The sequence below is a fragment of the Heterocephalus glaber genome, unplaced genomic scaffold (genome assembly GCF_053883595.1).
Source record: "Heterocephalus glaber isolate CG9 unplaced genomic scaffold, H.glaber_assembly_v1.0 deba00000621, whole genome shotgun sequence".
NCBI lineage: Eukaryota > Metazoa > Chordata > Mammalia > Rodentia > Bathyergidae > Heterocephalus > Heterocephalus glaber.
In genome coordinates, this window is record NW_028258153.1 from 14,984,477 (window position 1) to 15,004,866 (window position 20,390).

The 20,390-nt window shown below is 33.0% G+C and overlaps 1 protein-coding gene across 4 annotated transcripts in view; it reads left to right on the forward strand.

Moving 5' to 3' along the window:
• Kansl1l (KAT8 regulatory NSL complex subunit 1 like) overlaps positions 1–20,390 on the forward strand; it is a 130,110-nt gene that overhangs the window by 26,178 nt on the left and 83,542 nt on the right. For all 4 annotated transcript variants that reach the window (XM_004851123.4, XM_087205800.1, XM_021263500.2 and 1 more), the window contains one exon: positions 13,649–13,790. In XM_004851123.4, coding sequence (XP_004851180.1) covers positions 13,649–13,790 — 142 coding nt within the window. The remainder of the gene's footprint in view (positions 1–13,648; positions 13,791–20,390) is intronic.

Below are 20,390 nucleotides of genomic sequence, written 5' to 3' on the forward strand. Positions count from 1 at the left end.
TACAAATGGAAACTAGAAGAGAATAAGAGTAGCTACACTTATATGAGAAAAAGTACACTTTAAATTAAAAAACTGTAAAATGAGACAAAGATCATTATATATTGGTAAAGTGTCAACTTTATCAATCAAGAGGATGTAAGATTGTAGGTATATATTGGAGATAGATAATAAAAATATTAACAGTTCTGAAGGGAGAGTGGTACAGTAATAGAAGAGGGCTTTTGACAACAGATAAATCATCTAGATAGAATATCTTGAAAGAAAATTTTCATTTGTACTACACTTTAAACCCAGTGAACATAACAGACATATACTGAACATTCCATACAGCAGCAGCAGAACACACATTCTTTTGAAGAACACATGAAAACATTATCCAGGATACCTCATATGGTAGGCCACAAATATAAATCTTAACAGACTTAAGATTGAAATATCAAGTATCTTTTCCAATTAAAATTGTAGTAAACTAGAAATGAATAATAGGAGAAATATTTGAAAATTCACAAATAAAAATGGCATGCTCTTGAGATACCAATAGATGAGTGGATAAAGAGAAATTTTAAAATACCTTGTGAGATGAAAATAGACAATGCAACATACCAGAATTTATGGGATGTAGTAAAAGCATCTTAGGAAAATTTATAGCAATAAAAATGCCTATATTAAAAATGGGGAAAGGTTTTAACAATATTATACCGCAAATAAGAAACAAAACAAACCTAAACCCAGAGTTAATACAAGGAAGATAATAGGGTCAGAGCAGAATTAAGTGAAAGACAAGAAAAACAACAAAAGATTAGTGAAATTGAGCTGGTTTTAAGCAAATTGATAAAACCATTAAGATTTAAAAAGAGAAGACTCAAAATTACAAATGAAAAAGGAAACATTGTAAATCAGTCAACCAAAAAGGATCATAAGAGACTGTTATGAACATTATAACCTAGAAGAAATGGAATATTCCTAGATACATATAACCTATTAATATTGGATTATGGAGAAATAGAAAGTCTGAGCCAACCAGTAGTAAGGAAATTGAAACAGTAATAAAAAGTCTCCCATAAAAGCCCAGAACCTGATGCTTCACTGCTGATTTCTATCAAGTATTTAAAGAATAATAACAATTATGTGTAGAAGGATTTTACCTTGCCATGATAACAGTCATAAGTGACAAATTCACAGCTAACATCGCAGTAGCAAAAAAAGAGAAAAATTAACTTTTTTCCCTCTAAAATTAGAAAGAAGATAAAGATAGCTCCTGCCTTAGCCTATTCAGGCTGCTATGAGAAAATTCCTTAGATTGGGGAGTTTATAAACGATAGAGACTTAACTGTTCACAGTTCTGGAGGCCTAGAAGTCCAATATCAAGGTACCAGCAGAGTCAGCAACTGATGAGTTTATACTCTGCTAGTAAAGATGGTGCCTTCTAGCTGGATCCTCACATGGTGGAAAAGATGAACAAAGTTCTTTATATCTCTTTTATAAAGACACTTAACTGTGATACAAGTCTGTTTTTTTGTATTGGAAAGATTAACATTAAAATGTCCACACTACCCAACATGATCTATAGATGCAACCCTTATAATTCCAATCACATTTTCCACAGAAATAGACAAGGAAATCCAAAAATTGCATAGAACCCAAAAGAACCCAAATAGCAAAAGCATCCTAAGCAACAGGAACAAAGCTATAGGCACTGATTTCAAAATATATAACCAAGTTATAATGATCAAAACAGCATGACTTGGCATTAAAAGCAGACATATATACCTGTCAGAATAGAGAACCTAGAAATAGACCCATGTGTTTATGGTTATTTGATCTTTGACAAAGATATTAAGAACACATAAATGTGCAAGGACAGTCTTGTCAAATGTTGGGCAAATTGAATATCTACATGCAGAAGAATAAAATTGGATCCTTATGTCACTCTATGTCCCATCAACACAAAATGGATTAAAGACTTAAACATAAGACCTGAAACAGTAAAACTCTTAGAAGAAAACAGAAAAAGCTTGACTTTAGTGTTGGGGACATGGCCTTACAGCACAAGCAACAAAAGAAAACAATAGACATTTGTATTGCACCAAACTAAAAAGCTTTCACGCAGCAAAAGGAACCACAGAGTGAAGAGAGAGCCTACAGAGTGGAAGAAAATATTTGCAAACCTTACATCTGTTAAGAGGTTAATATCTAATATATATATGGAATCCAAAGAACTCAATAGCAAGAAAACCCAATTAAAAATAGGCAAAGAACCTATTTAGAAATGACATGCAAATGGCCAACAGGTATTTAAAAAAACATTAACTCACTAATCATAAGGGAAATATCAAAAGCACCATGAGATAATGTCTCACATTTGTCACAAGGGCTATTATAAGATAAAGCATTACAAGTGTTAGGATATAGAGAAAAGGAAACCATTATATGCTATTAATAATATAAATTAGTGTAGCTATTATGGTGATAGGAGTTTCCTCAGCAACTTAGAACGACCATTTTATCCACTAGTTCTATTTTTGGAGATGAGTCCAAAGAAAATGAAATTAGTATGTTGAATAGCTGTCTGAATTACCATATTCATATTCACTCACAATAAAATATATAACAGAACACTACTAAACATTTAAAAAGCATGGGCCGGTGATTTAGCTCAGTGGTTCCGCCGCCTGCCCCACAAGTGCAAGGATCCGAGTTTGATCCCTGGTACCAAAAATAAATAAATAAGCAGGAAATCCCATCATTAAAGAAATAGCTTAACCTGAAAAATCATTAAGTCAGGCACAGAAAAAAAATACACGATCTTACCTAAATGAGGAAAAGAAGTCAAACCATAGAAACAGAGTAGATTTGTGATTACCAGAGAGATTTCTCAGGGTGAGGAGTGATGGAAATATGTTGGTCACAATGTCAAAGGTTCATCTAGATAGGAGGGATAAGTTCTGGAGATTTATTGTTAATATGATGACTGAGTAATACGGACCCTCCAATACATTGTGTACTTGAGAGTTGTTAAGACACTAGATCTTAAATGTTCTCATCATTAAAAATGATCAGGAAGTTAACTGCTATGCTAATTAAATTCATTTAGTAATTTCATAATACATACATTTTATTCCATAAATATATAAATTTTTGTCATTTGAGCCTTAATAAAGCTAAACATTTTAAAAAGTCTATGAATTCCAATTTTAAGTTTTCTTAGATAAATCCAAACTACTGTTTATGAATGGACTTTTTTTAGAACTGATGTCATTAAACTTATTTTTAAAAACTTAATAAATTTTCATACCTTTAAGATAAAACACAGTTTATGAAAACTTATGTAGACTTTCAATGTAACACTTTTCTTGGATTCTAAAATATGTATATAATAGGTTAGGTAGTTTTTAATGTTTCTAAAAGTGAAGTGTACTTTATAATTGATTTCTATAATTAATATCATATTATTTCCCAACCCAGGCATTCTTTTATTAAATTGGAGGTATATCTTAAAATTGATGGCATCTTAGCACTGAGGAAATAGAATAGTCCAAAGTTGTATATGTAAAAATTAGAACCATTTTCTTTAAAGTTGTTGAAAGTATTGACATTTCATACTTGGTAATATTAAAATGTATGCAGTTGTGTTACAGTATTTAAAAATGTGAATTAGTATGTATATTTGCCATATAGTTGAGTGATATAAGTACAATATGAAATTTGGTTTGGATTTTTCCCAAGCCATTATAGATACATTACTGTTTTGAAATGATCACATTCATGCTTTGTCACAACTAAAATGAAAGTATCAGCAATATATAAAGATATAAAGAAAATGCTGAAAATTTTGTAGAAGTACCTTCTTATAGTTCAGGAAGTTGTTGGCTTATTGACTTCAAAAATTGTTGTATGTTCCTCTATGTAAACATCCGAGGAGGATGCAAGTTCAGTTGGCTAAGCTCTGAAGACATTTTTCTTGTGTTAAAAAAAGAAATTGAGGGGCCAGGGATTTAGCTCAGTGGTGCTGGGCCTGCCTTACAAGTGTAAGATCCTGAGTTTGATCCTCAGTACCAAAAATAAATAAAAATAAAAAGAAATTGGTCGATGTAGAGGCTATTTCCAGGTAATGTTTTAAATTTTTATTAAATTTTTCTTCATTAGAACTGAATGGCTCTATGGACCCCCATCAAGGGAAGAAACATGAGCCCCATTATAAGAAGCTTTAAAAGATGGACTGGGTGGGCTGGTGGTTTAGCTCAGTGGCACCATGCCTGCCTCACAAGTGCAAGGTCCTAAGTTCGATCCCTAGTACCAAAAACAAAAGATGGCCTGGGTTCATTTTAGGTACAAATGCCAGTGGAAAATATTTTGATAAGAATTATGTTAGGGCTTAGGTTTTAAACTTTTATATGATTTGTGTTGTCTGGCACTATTATCACCTTAAATCCAGCTATTTTTATTTTTTAGAACATAAGATTATTGAAGAATGTACATACTATAGAGTATTAATAGAAGAAATGCTTCTGCTTGAACTTAGTACTCACCTTTTGAGTAACAAGGGTAATTTTAATTATCTTTTAGCTTCTTTTCAGTGTGATTACAGGCATGAGCCACCGTGCGCAGCCTCCATTACAGTGTTAAGTAGAGCCATCACTAAGCCCGTTTGTGTGCCTTAGAAAAAGATGTTCCTCTGAAAGGTTTTAGATTTGTAATTCCTGAGCACGGAATACAGAACTCGCTGAATTTTAGCTTTCCTTTTCCTTTCAGCTCGGCTCTTTTACAGTATTTAGTTTGGAAACACTGCATGGTTGTCTGGTTTCCTGAACAAGAGAGACAGTGTTTACCTGTGCACACACACATATACATACACATACACATACAATGCTTACTGAATTGCTCCTTTAGTAAATATTTTATTCCTTTTTAAAATATGTATCCCTAGTTGTCAGTGATCAGTGTTACATAAGAACAATTAAGACTATTTAACAGATCAATGAATTTCAAAATCCTTTTTATTTAAAGGAAAGAGGGTGCTAACTGTAGAGCTTCTCTGTTTCTCCCTCCCTCCTTTTTTTCTTTAGAGTAGAGGATTTGATAGCAGAGACAGATGGTAGGAGAATTAAATTTGTTTATCTGATGTGTGAATTCTTTTAGACTAATATCAAAAATTTCAGTTTAGGCAGTTGACACGGTGGGTTCTGCCAGAGTTTTTAGGTAGGCTTGCATAACAGATCCAGTTATGTCACTCTCAATTATACTTGCTTCTAGAAGGCTTTTTAAATTCTAGTGTCACATTGTCCTTGGATATCCTAAGCCTCACCCCTTAATTTGCTTTGTCTTCATGCAGGAATTCCTAGAGTTCACAACTATTTTTTAATTCCTTTTTTGATTGTTTCACGAGTATGTGTATATACAGCTAGGTTGTAGAATATTAAAGTTATTAACTTATGTCATGGCTTAATCTCTTTAAAGAAATGAACATTTTAAATGTGAACTTGTTAACCTAAATGATCCTAATGGATAAAATACTTTTGAAGATGGGATCTGTTAATTTAGGTATATGCTAATTTAGCTGTCATAATAAAACATAAATATATAAAATTTATTTTTATCTCATTTAGCAATTGAAAATTAGATGTGTTTGGGGGGTTTAACAGAGACCTGTTGCCTTTGGTATCCCCTAGGATGCTGCTCTTGTCTGCATTGGTGAAACTGATTCCCTAAGAACTTCATCTCATTTTCACTCCTAGTAATTTCAAGGAAACATCCAATCAGTTTTAATATCAAAAGTCTTGATATTAAAAACTTCTGAGTCTTGATATTAAAACTCAGAAGTTGCACATACTATTTTGGCTCACATCTTACTGTCAAGGATTTTGTCACATAATCAAACTTAACTACAAGTTAGGTTAGGAGATAAAGTCTGTAGCTGTTCTGCCAAGGGCTTAGCCAAAAATCAAGTGGTTCTATTATAAAAAGTAGAGGAGAGTAAATATAGGGGGCAATCTGTTCATTTGTCCCTTTTAGCCACCCAAATGTCCATACAGTCCTTTTTCATACATAAAACACCAACTTTTCAAGAATGACAACCCCAGATCACATCAGTTTGTGGAGTAGCTTCTATCAGGTCAAGATGTGGTTCATCATGATGCGATAACTCATACACTTATATATACATTTTCTAACTCCCTTGTATGACAGAGTAGGAAAAGAAAGCTACTGAAACTCTCATTGGAAAAGAGAATGGGGGTGTACATGATTGTTCCTGGTCCTGACAGTAATAAGATTTCATGCTCTGGCAGTGAAGTATGGTCTTAGTAGGACCCCAGTTTTGCTTTCTGAGGAAGCTCCCTTGTCCTTTGTCCTTCCATAGTCTTTCACTTTGCTCTTTGTAATTATTATTTGTCCATTATCCTTTGTGACCATATCTGAAATGGGTTGGGCATTTGAATGTATGTTATTGGAGGCTGAACTACATTCTTACCCTTATTTCTGCTGGTGAATATTTGGCTCAGTTTTTGCTAATGGAGTTCCCCCCAAAAATGTAAGTTCCATTTATTTTCCTCCAGTTGGGAAAATACCGTGGCCAAATGTCTCATCTGGTCGTAGTTAAGCCTATAGATGTGTTAATTTACTATTTACTTTCCTGAGACCATCTAAATCTTCCTCAATTTAATGACTTCCTTAGTGTAATGGGTACACCCATGACCAACTTCTGGACATTTGTATGTATACATATATATACATCTATTTTTGTATGTGGATATGTTTGTATATCCATATCTGTATCTACAAAATGGTGGAGATGATATTAATTGTCAAAGACTTTGATATTGTAAACATGCTTGAAGACTTAAAAGGAAAACATGAACATAACAAAAAATGGAAGATAAAATAGCCATTGAACTTTCATAGGTGGAAAGTGCAATATCCAAAATGAAAACTTCTTTTTCGGCTTAACAGAAGAATAGACATTTAGAAGAAATTAATACTAAATAAAAATTACTATTGACTTCTCATTGGGAGGTATATAAACCATAAATTATTAAATGATATATTTAAAATGCTGAGATGAAATACAAATTAAAAAGCAGATTAAATGAAACATTTTAAGAAATAAGAGGTAGAGATTGGAGGGGATCTGGAGAAGAAGAGGGTGGAAAAATGCTCAGTTTGGGATTCAATAACCCAAACTGATTATAATCTTGATGTATAACAAACATATACTAATAAAAATTGTTTTAAAAGGAAAAAAGTCAACATAGGCATCTCTACCTAGTAAATTTATATTTGAAGAAACAAAGACAAAATGGGACTTCCAAGTAAGGAAAAACTGATAAAAAGCTGTCAGTATACATGAACTGTAGTAATACTTAAAAATTTTCTTCAGTCCAAATGAAAAGCATTAGTTGGTGAAAATTCAAATCTACACAAAGAAGAAATGAGAAATATATGAGTCAAATACAGAGAAATTAAAGTACATATTTCCAGATAATTCATGAGTCAGGAAGAAATCACAAAAGAAACTATAAAATGTTTTAAACTGATGATGTAATTTCAGTATCACTTATGTCATTCAGCTATTAAACTACTGAAGCAGTACAAATAAAAGCTCTGGCTAGAAATGCTTATCTTAGAAGAAATGGTATAATGTCTATGATCTGTGTTTCCTACTTAAAAATTATAAGGAATAAAATCCAAAACAAATAGAAAAAAGATACAGAATAAAAATAATGAAACAAAAGCAATGGAAAAAATCAGTGAAACTAAAATACAATTATTTGAAAAGATTGAGTTAATTTACATAGATAGACTGATCAGGAAAAAAATTACCAATAGAAGAAAAGAAAGAAAAACTTCACTCCAGATATTGCACACATTAATAGAATAATCAAGGAATATTATTAATGACTGTGTTCCAATAAATTTAACTATTTGGACCAGATAGGATAATGGCTTAAGATACAAATTACCAAAATTGCATAGGAGAAATAGAAAATAAAATACCTTCCATCAATTAGAGAAATTGAATTAATAATAAAAATCTTCCCACCTGCAAATTCCAGGCCCAGATGGCTTCATTGACTAATTTTATTGAAATTTAAGTAAAAAAATAATTTCAACGCTATGCAAGTCCCTTCAAAAAAATAAGAGGAAATAGTTCCCATCCATTTTATGAAGCGAGCATTAGCTTCATTCCAAAACTAGACAAAAATTTTAACAATAGTAGATCCATATCTCCACTGACTGTAGCCACAAAAATGTGTAATGAACTATCAGATACAGTCTAGCAAAATATAAAAAATACATCGTGACCACCCATGTATAGATAGGAATCAATGCTGATTAAATATTCAGAATCAAATAACAATATATGAAAATTTCCTTAGATACCAAAAAAATACTTGATGAAATTCTAACCCATTTATGATTAGAATTAACAACAAACCATGGATAGCAACTTCTTCAATATGATAAATGGCATTTTCAGAAAATCTATAGCCAATATATATATTTAATGATGAAAGCCTGAATGCTTTTTTGGTAAGATTTAGAAGAAGGTAAGGATGTCCAATTACATGCCTTAAATTAGCATTGTACTGAAGAGTTACGGAAATTATTAAAACTCATAAGTGAAGTTAGCAGGGCCACAGTATATAAGGTCAGTATTCAAAAATTATATTTCTATATATTACCACCTAAACAGTTTGTGGATGCTGTATAACAACAGCATCTGTACATATGAAATACATCAACATAAGTTTTTTAAAAAGTGCACAAAATATAGCTGAGAGAAATTAACACAGAAATATACCATATACTTATACACTCATTTGAAAATTTTAAGAAGTCAGCTCTCCAAGAGTGAATCTATACATCCAATGCAATCCTAGTAAAAAACTATATTAGTTTTTGGTTTGCTTTAGAAATTGACTAACTCATCAAATTTAGAATGTTCAAAATAGTATTGAGAAATAATAAAGGTGGAAAATTTATACTACTAGATTTTTAAGAATTAATCTAAAGTATAATAATAGTATAGTATTTACCTAAGGTAGTGACATAAATAGGTAGATAACAGATATCCTAAGGAGAATACGTGTTTCTATATACAACAAACATTCGGAGATAATCTTACATATTCAACAATAGTGTTTTCTTATTAAAGGAGAGTAAGCAGATGGAACTGTCTGCTAAAGGATAAATGAAATCTCTTCAACAAATAGTTCAGGAACTGGATTTCCTATTTTTAAAAATTGCCTCACACCATACACAAAAAGATGAATTGAATCATAGATCAAAAAGCCAAACTCTAAAAATTCTTGAAAATTTAGAAACATGAGAAAATCTTTGTGACTTTGTGTTAGCAGTTTCTTAGTGCACAAAAATAACTAAAAAGAAAAATTTGATACATTTGTGCTTCATCAAAATTAAAATCCTTAATGGCCAGGGATTTAGCTCAGCCTGCCTTGCAAGCTCAAGGTCCTGAGTTTGATCCCCATCCCCCCAAAATTAGAATCCTTTGCTTTTCAAAAGACCATTACAAAAATGAAAGGCAAGGTATAGACTGAGACAGTGTTTCTAATACTTATATTCTCATATAGTATTGTATCAATATTAGTAAGAAAATCTTATTCAATATTGGCCAAATATTTGCACAGGCACATTATCAAAAGAAATAATCCCTTGGGAAGCAGAAGATTCATATTAAAAGATGATCTACACCAGGGGTTAGAAAACTATAGCTCATGCACCAAATCTGGCCCACTCTCTTTTTTGTAAATAAAGTTTTATTAGAACACAGCTATACCCCTCATTTATGTATCCCTGTAGCTGTTATGCTGTAAACACAGAGTTGAGTACTTGTTACAGAGACCATGTGGTCCACAAAGCCTATGTTTACTCTATCTATTTACTGAAAAAGTTTGCCCACCCCAATCTAAACCCAAATCCAGGGAAAGATAAACTTTTCCTGGGCAAGCAATTCCTAGTAGGGAAGGTTGGCCCAATTTATATTTTGTAGGACAAATCTTACTTCCCTTGGAATCATTATTTTTCACAACTGAACCTTCTCTTTTGATCTCTAGTCATAATTAATTCATTGTATTAGTGATCTAAAAAACTCTTAATCCATTAAAGGCAAAATTAATTTATACATCTCTTGAAATCTTGGTAATCTGAGATACAATATTGGAAAGCTCTGTCTTGTTTTGAGGAACCACACTTCAAAGTCAAAACAGAGATGTCGGTTCAAAATGTGAAAAAGTATTTAATAAAAAGAGAAATTGCTCTCAAAACTACTTGACCAGCTGTACTTATTTCCGTTAGCAAGTTAAGTGGTGACTACAAGCCAGCAAAGATGGCGACTGAAGGCATTTGCTATTGTTTTGGGGACTGATTGCTCTCTCAGTGCCCAGGTAGTCTCCACTCACAGATGTGTTTGCCCTGATCTTCACTAGAGGCAGGAGTACCATGTCATGGACTGCATATGAAGGTGTGTGATCAGGTCAGCACACTTCAGAGAGATGCAGGAAGTCAATGTTCTTAATGGTCTAGCAGGTTAGACTTATAAACTAGTTTGTCTCTTTGGATATTCTGGGTATGCCTCAAATCTTATGGGTTTGCTATTCTATCAGCTATATTTTGACTAGTTACACTCACATTTTATTAGTCATTACATCATTGGTTACATAAATTGTTAACACAAACTATGTTTTGTCTTTAGAATACCACAGGTGTTAATCTCCTTTCAGCAAGTTAGCCATATGCTCATGTGTTATGTGTTTACAACCATAATTATTTTTAAAGAAAACATTTCAAGCAAGGGAACATTTTTAGTGGCAAGGATGTCTACCACTTTTAAGCATAGCAAACAGATTTTATTCACTTATTAAAATGTGAGATACATAATTCATCTCATCACAAGGCTTTGGCATGATTTTGTTTACTTAAATTTAATCTTGTATTTCTATTTTTGTATGTTAGTCTAATTCTAATAGAATGTATGAACAGGAAAATAATTTTTATAATACTAATTTCAGCATCAGAATGTCTTTACCAGAAGTTCAAAATGAAGAAGAAATGAATATTTTCTTTTTCTCTATTATATTTGATCATTAAGTAATCAACTTGATAGCAATAGCAAATTGCATTTTATGGGAAAATTTTCCAACTGGAAGACAATGAATATGGAAGATTATCTTTAATTTTCCCATGTTTACTTCAATGCTATACTTCTGCAAGTCCATTAACTTTAAAATGAAGCTCGAATCCATCCTCTTACTTTATCTTCTTTATCTGCCCTCCTCTTTCCACTCCAAACCATTTTCATATTCAGTGTTTTAGTTCAGAATAGGTTATATTGAGTCACACATCAGCCTCCTAACCTCAGTGGTTTAACTCAGCAAAGGTCTGCAGTGGCTTACATAAAATCCACTGAGGTTTGGACTATGATCATCTTCCTACTAAAGTATAATAGTATGGTCTTGTTAGTTATACAAAGAGTGGTTTTGGAGATCCTTAGATGGACTGAAAATGGCAGTGTCCTTTTTGTTTACAGTCTATTGGTCATCACTAGTCACATGGTTCTAACCTATGTGCAAGGACGCCTGGGAAACGTAGGGTAGCATTGAAATATTTGGAGCCTACTATTTGCACCAAAATTAGATTGTTTTAGCTGCATTTTAATTGGTTTCCTCATTTCATTTCATATCCTGCTATAAATGCTTTCTTTACCTAGTTGCCAAGTACTTAAAAAAAAAATTTATTACTACTTTGCCAATAGTTTCCATTTTCATTAAAATCCAAACTCTATACCCTGTCATGTAAAAGTTACTGTATGGTATGGTCCTTGCTTTCCTAAGTTTTTTATTCCCCTCCTAAGTTTTATAATTGGCTTCTGTGTTACTAAATATTTATATGAATAATGAATTTTAATTAGGCATTCTCTTTCATTTTGTCCATATCTATGAAAGTGATTTTCTAGTGTGTCAAATTTACAAAATCACAATAATGACTATTAAATGAATAAATAATGATACCATAATACATATATCTCCAATCACATGTACAGTAAGAATCTTTTTATCAATAACCTTTTTAAATACTGATACAAAATCTTGTTATAATGCATAAATTATAGTAAAACTACAATAATTGCCTCCTGTTTATCTGACAGCAAATGATCTCTTAAAACAAGTGTTTTGCTAAAGTCTAATATGAAAGATATAGCCTTATGTTTAGATGCATTTTTTTAATAATAAATTTTAAGAGTAATTTTAGGTCCCAGTAAAATTGAGTGAAATTTATAGAGTTCCATATATCCCTATCCCTGCAGATGTACAACTTCTATCAACAGCTATCTGTGGTGCATAATTGTTATAATTGATGAACCTCTGTTGACACATTATAACTCAAACTACATAATTTATATTATAGTTCACTTTTCTTCTTTTTTTGGTTCCGGGGATTGAACTCAGGACCTTGTGCTTGTGAGGCAAGCAGCAGAACCATTGAGCACTGGTGGTATACATTCTACGGGGTTTGACAATAAATGGATTTTTAGACTTTTTAAATGAAGTTATATGTTTTGCTATTAAATAATTATTTCCCATCAATTTCTTCCATATTTTTCCTTGGAAATGTGTAATACACACGTGTACAAACATAACACACATCATCTATAATTCCAAATAATTGTTTTCTAATTAAGGTGGTTGAAATATATATAAAGTAATTAATCTGTAATCTTACAAACTGGATTAGAACAGTGTCCTTGCCAAACGATAGAGGAGCTAGGAGGAGTTAGGATGCCATCTTTATTTTCAAATATACTTGAAAGAATGGCTTTATATAATTTCTTTGTGATTTCTTGGTTGTGAATCCTGGGAATCAGATTTTTTCTTCTAACATTTTTATTTTTTTTTGGTACCGGGGATTGAACCGGGGACCTTGTGCTTGTGAGCCAGGCGGTGGTACCACTGAGCTAAATCCCTGGCCCTAATTCTTTTTTTTTGGTACTGGGGATTGAATTCCCAGCCCAGGAATCAGATTTTTAACAATTTAAGAGATTTAAAAATCTCTTAAGACCTGTATATTTGGTATGGTTATTATTTGAAATGTAGAAGAGCATTCATATTTTTAATAATTTTTGTCAGTTTCTTTAAATTGACTTTATGAAGTTAGCTAATAGTGATGCCTGTTTTAGTCATTAAAAATTACATATAATTAAGTTGAATACACTATAGTTTGCTACATGGATCTAGATCTAGTTCAAATGGTTTGTCCAATACTTGCTATCTACTTACACATGAGACCTTATGTATCAGTTCTTATATGGTGTTGGTATTATCATTCATGTTTACTTTTCTTTGCTGGCCCATCCCTATCTAAGTGTTTACCATTGATGAAGTATTAAACTGCAGAAAGATTATCTTACTATTGGATACACAGTGTTAAATAAAAACAACTATTTGGGGGTGGAATGGTATGAAAATTTAATCTTTTTCTTTGGTAAGAAGTCAATCTGCCATTCTCTTTTCGTGTAATTAGCTATTTTGTAAAGGAAGTAGGATTTTATGCTAGGACTCAAGGAACTTATTAAGCAGTCTGTGAAATCTTGATTGGCTTTGTGCTTTGACTAACAGTATTTTCTTATTCTCAGTAACCGTAGTACTGAATGGAAGTGGCTTGTAGACAGAGCAAGAGTTGGCAGCCGATGGACCTGGCTTCAAGCCCAGATTTCAGAGCTAGAATACAAAATCCAACAACTAACAGATGTTCATAGGCAGATTCGTGCCTCCAAGGTATTGTCTGCGTTTTCTTTTTGTTAAAATTGTGTTGTTTTAGTTTCATCACATATAATAATTTTATAAAGTTTTATAAAATGTAATGATTTATGTTAAGAATTTTGATACATTAGTTGCTATAAATTGAAGCTTTGTAAAACCGTTTTGTATTTACTAAGATCATTTTATCAGGCTCTAAGTAATTTGTAACTTCTTTACTGGATTCCAGTTAATAGAAATTAATATATTTCTTTGTGTTTTTTTAAAATTTTATTTTATTATACATTTTAGGTATACAATATAATGACATTCAACATTGGAAGTTTGCACCTTTACATAATCACTCTTGGTTCTTATTTTTTCCCCCTTCCCCTGCCCTCCCTTCAACCCCTCCATCCCTCCCTATTTACAAAGACTTTGTTTCCATTTTTTCATTTTCTCATATTAATTCCATTCCCTTCTTTCCTTTACCTCTACCCCTCCCATTTCCCCTTTGCCCCTTTTATTCCTATTTCACATTATCTATTATACCTTTTAGTCCTTATTTACACTTCCAGTTTCTCACACTAGAGAAACTAGTATTTACACGTGTGTCCTATTTATTTCACTTAAGAGTATCACCTCAATGTGCATCCATTTATCTATAAATATCTCTAATGTCTCAGTTTTTTTATGTCTGAGTAGTACTCCATTTTATTAAAAAAACACATTTTCTTTATTCAGTCTCCAATTGATGGGCATTTGGGCTGTTTCCAAGTTTTAGCTATTACAAATTGTGCTGCTGTGAACATGGGTGCACATATATCACTGTGGTATGATTCTTTTAATTCTTTGAGGAAGATACCCAGCAAGGGAATAGCTGGGTCAAATGGGACTTCCAGTCCTAGTTCTTTGAGGTATCTCTATACTGATTTCCACAGTGATTGCACCAGTCTACACTCCCACAAGCAGTGGAGCAGTGTTCCTCTTTCCCCACAGCCCTGCCAGGATTTGTTATTGATTGATTTCTTGATAGCAGCCATTCTTTCTGGGGTGAGGTGGAATCTCAGTGTTGTTTTCATTTGCATCTCTCGAATGACCATTGATGTTGAACATTTTTTCATGTTTATTTGCTATTTCTACTTCGTGTGAGAAATGTCTGTTCATTTCAGATGCCCATTTTTGGATTGGGTCTTTAAATTTGGGAGGTCTAATTTTTTTAAGCTCTTTATAGATTCAAGATAGTAGACCTTTGTCTGAGGGACAGCACGTGAAGATTTTTTCCCACATTGTGGGTTGTCTCTTCACACTGTTGGTCTTCATGTTTTTTTAAAACCTGGTCTCATTGTGTTGTCCTGGCTGGCCTCAAACTTGTAGCCAAGGCTGGCCTTGAACTCACAGTCTTCCTGTGTCAGCCCGTTGAGTGCTGTGCACCACCGTGTCCAGTTCCTAAATTTTTTTATTGTGGCAAAAGACGCATAACAAAATTTATCATCTAAATCATTTTTAGGTAAAATTATAGTGACTCTAATACATTAATAATGTTGAGCATCCATCTCCACATTGGTATCAACATCTTAATATTATCTTCCAGTTTACAAAGATGGAGTGTTTCAATTTATGTCTTTAATTTCTTTCAGGAGTCTTTTGTAGTTTCCTTGTACAAGTCTTTCATCTCAGTGGTTAAATATTCACTGTATTTATTCTTGAGCATTTTATTATTTTTGATATTACTGTAATTGGAATTGTGTTGTAATTTCCTTTTCAGTTTGTTCATTTTTAATATATACAAATAACTAATTTTTATTTGTTGAATTTATATCCTATTTTGCTAAACGTATTTATTCTAACAGGTTTTTTAAGTGAAAAATTGGAAGTTTCCTACTCATCAGCTCAAATCACCTGAAAAAAGATAATTTTGCTTCTTTCTTTACAGTTTGGATGCTTATTTATTTTCTTGTCTAACTGCTGTGACTAGAACTTCCAGTGTTGAATGGAAGTGATGAGCATAGGTATGCTTGTCTTGCTCATAGAGGAAAATCCTTTAATCTTTCGCTATTGAGGAAGATACTTTTTTATATATATCTTATATAATTTTTTAATTATATTGAAGTAGTTTCCTTCTATTCCTAGATTATCAGATTTTTTAATCATAAAAAATGTGTTGAAGCTGGGCATGGTGCTGTGGATATTCACAGCTGCTTTGGGAGAATAAGGCAGAAGGATTATTTGAGACCAGGAGTTCAGGGCCAGCCTGGGCACCACAGTGAGACCCCATCACACGCACGCACACACACACACACACACACACACACACACAAACACACAAAAGTGTTAAATTTTGTGAAAATTATTTTTTGCATCAATTGAGATGATTATTTGGTTGGTTTTCCCTTTATTCTGTTACTATGGTTTGTTACATTGACCAATTTTTATACTGAACCATAGTTGTAACCTAGGAATTTATACCACTTGGTCATGGTTTATAATCCTTTTAATGTGCTCCTAAATTTAGCCTGCTAATTTTTAGTTGAGGATTTTTACATAAATGTTCATGGAAGATACTGGTCTGTATTTTCTTTTCTTGTAATGTCTCTACTTTACTTTGGCATCAGAGTAATGCTGGGTTTAAAAAGTAGTCTTATCTCTTTCATTTTCGGGGAAAAGGATTGGTATTAGTTTTTGTTTTGTTTTGTTTTGTTTTTGGTACCGGGGATCAAACTCGGACCTTGCACTTGCAAGGCAGGCGTGGTGCCACTGAGCTAAATCCCCGGCCCTCGTATTAGTTTTTTAAATGTTCAGATTTAGCAATGAAGCCATCAGGTCCAGAGTTTTTCTTTGTCAGACTTTTGATTACTCATCCAGTCTTTGTGTTAGTTTACATCACTGTGACAAAATACTTGAGAAAGTCAACTTAAAGGGAGAAAGATTCATTTCGTTTTCATGCTTTCAGTAGTTCATAGTCCCTGGTTCCACTGTCTGGGCCTGTGGTGAGTCAGTACGTCATAGTGGAAGGGCATGGCAGAGAAGCTGCTCATCTCATGACAGCAGGAAGCAGAGGGAGGGAGGGAAGATTTGAGAAAGAGAAAGGGGGAGGGAGAGGAAGAGAGGAAGGGGAAAGGAGGGGAGGGGAGGAAAGGGGAGGGGAAGAAAGGGGAGGGGAAGAAGGAAAGGAGGGTCTGAGTCAAGATATATATAACCCTCCAAACCATGCACCCTGTGATCTACTTCTACTAACTAGGGTGCAACTCTTATAAGTTCCCCTGTCTTCCAATAATGACATCAAATTATGAATGCGTCAGTGGAGGAGCCCATTGATGAGTCTGGAGTTCTCATGATACGATCCCGTTTCCAAAGCCTTCAAACACTGAGGATTGAGCCTTCAACACATGAGCTTTGGGGAACATTTCACAACCAAACCATAGCAGTGTCCCTACTGGTGTAGGTACAGGTCTACTCAACATTTCTGTTTCTTTGTGGTTTAGTTTCCATGGGTTTTGTGTTTCTAGGAATTTGTCCATTTTATCTAAGTTATCCAAGTTATTTACATATTATTGCTCATTATACTCTTATCATTCCTTTTCTTTCTTTAGAATTAGTAGTGATGTCCTCAATTTTATTTCTGATTTTAACAATTTGAGTCTTCTCTCTTTGATATCAGTCCATTCAGCTAAAGACTTGTCAATTTTGTTGATTTTTTTCAAAGAACTTTTAGTTTCAGTGATTTTCTGCTTTTTTTTCTGTCATTTTAGTTTATCTAGACTGATTTTATTCTTTCTTTCTGCTAGATTGTGGTTTAGATTGTTTTTCATTTTTTAGTTCTTTAATTTGTAAAGTTACTTTGTTCATTTGAGAGTTTTAAAAAATGTGTTTATAGCTATAAATTCCCCCCCCTTACCAGTACTTTATTGTATTCCATGAGTTTCGGTATGTTGCATTTTTGTTTTCTTTCATCTGTAAGTATTTTCTATTTTCCTGTGATTTTTTTCTTTGCTCAATCTGTTATGTAAAAGTATGTTGTTTATGGAGCCAGGGATTCAGCACAGTGGCACTGCTCCTGCCTTGTAAGCACAAGATCCTGAGTTTAATCCCTGGTACCAGAAAAAAAAAAAAGGTATGTTGTTTAATTTCCACAAAATTGTGAATTTTCCATTTTTTTTCTGTTATTGATATCTGACTTTATTCTTTTGTGGTTGAGGAACACATTTTTAAAGATACCTCCGATTTTACATCATTTGAAATTTAGTTTGTTAGCCTATCATGTGGTCTCTCCTGGAAAATGTCTCATGTACATTTGAGTAGAATGTATATGTTGTTGTTGGGTAAATTTTTTGTATATGTCTGTTAAATCTAGCTAATTTACTGTTGTAAGTCCTGCATATATTTATTTCTATCTATTATTAAGAGTTGCTATAGACATCTCCAACTATTATTGTAGAACCATTGAGTTATTTATTCAATGTTGTCAGTTTTACTTCTATTGTATTTATAATTTTATATCTTTTTGTTTTGTTTTTGTTTTGGTACTAGGGATCTAACTCAGGACCTTGTGCTTATGTGGCAGGCGCCAGCACCACTGAGCTAAATCCCCAGCCTATAATTTTATATCTTCTTATTGTACTGAATCTTTCTTTTTCTTAGATTCTTTTATTGGTACATTTTAGGTATACAATACATTTACATTTATCATTGTGTACTTATACCTTTACATAATATATCTTTGTTCTTATTTTTTCCCCATTTCCTGTTCTCCCTTCACCCCCTCTACCCCTCCCTATTTACAAAGACTTTGTTTCCATTCTTTCCTTTTGTCATAATTTTTCCTTTCCCTTCTTTCCTTTCCCTACCCCTCCCACTTCCCCTACCCCTTTGGACCTTTTCTTCCTATTTTCCATTATCAAATTATTCCTTTTAATCCTTATTTACACTTTCAGTTTCTCACACCAGAGAAACTATTTGGTATTTACATATATATGTCCTATTTATTTCACTTAAGAGTATGTCCTCGTATGCATCCATTTAGCTATAAATGTCTCTAGTTTCTCATTCTTTATGGCTGAGTAGTACTCCGTTTTATAAAAAAAAAACTCACTTCTTCTTTATCTAGCTTCCAGTTGATGGGCGCTTGGGCTGTTTCCAAGCTTTCACTATTACAAACTGTCGCGCTATAACATGGGTGTACATATATCACTGTGGTATGATTCTTTTAATTCTTTTGGGAAGATACCCAGCAGGGAAATAGCTGGGTCAAATGGGACCTCTAGTCCTACTTCTTTGAGGCATCTCCCAGAATCTTTTATTAATATATAATGTCCTTTGTCTCTTTCAACTTTTTTTTTTTTAACATAAGGCTTCTTTTGTCTCATATTAGTACAGCCACACCTACTCTCTTTTGGACGACTATTTGCATGGAATATCTTTCTATTTGTTTTACTTTTCACTCATTTTTGTCACTGGATTTAAAGTGAGTTTTTTTGTAGACAATGTCTAGTTGAATTATGTATTTTTATGTATTCTGCCACTCTGTCTTTTGATTGGAGAATTTAATCCTTTTATATTTAAAGTAATTAATGATAAGGGTGGCCTCTGTCATTTTGCTCTTATTTTCTATATGCCTTGTAGCAGTTTTGTGACTCATTTCTTTCTGTTTTTCCGTTTAGTTGATTTTTTTATGGGGGGGGAAGGAAGGAAGCAAGATGGGAGGGAGGACAAAAAAGGATTGAGGGGAAGATGGGAGGGAAAGAAGGGAGGTGGGAGGAAAGCTTTTCTTGATTTTTTTAATGAAAGGTTCCTATTTCATTTCCTTTTGTGTATATTCTGTAGCCATTTCCTTTGTGGTTAGCACGGGGATTACTTTTAACTTCACAAAATTATAATGTTTTATTTTGAATGTATACCAGCGTAACCTTAAAAACATACAAAATCTTTTGTTCCTTTAGAGCTTTGTCACAGAGTTACAAGATTATACATATATGCCCCAAAACACAAGTCAATAATTCTTTTAAATATTATTAGTCTCTTCAATCATATAGAAAATAAGAAGTGGAGTTATAAACCATTGTTACAATAAAACTGGATTTTATAATTACCCATGTATTTACCTTTACTGAGACTTTCACTTCTTCCTACAGTTTCAAGTTACTATCTAGTGGTTTTTTATTTCACCTTGAATTCTCCTTTGAGGGCTCTCCATACCGATTTCCATAGTAGTTACGCTACTTTATATTCCCACTTACAATGTAGAAGGGTTCCGTTTTTCATAATAGTTATCATCAAAAAATCAAATAGTGGTATGGTTTTTGAAGAACAAGCTGAGGTGCCTTTTCAGATCATACCTGTAACAATTACCAAAACTTTTCCCCCTTTCACACAGGGAAGAGGAAAACATTTGTTGACTGTTATGTTTTCAATAACTACCTAAGTGATTATGACTTTAATCATTCTCTCCTCTGTAGCTTTCAAGAAAGGTGAAAGGTGCTTGATTTGTAGGAAGTTTGATAAATACAAACTTTCTTACACATTGTCAAGTTCTGTTGGACATTTATTTCGACATGTTCCAAAGGTGTTGGAAATATCAGATATTAGAGAAGGCAGATTTCCAAAAAGAAATAGATTTGTAGTTATTTCAATGGAAATGGC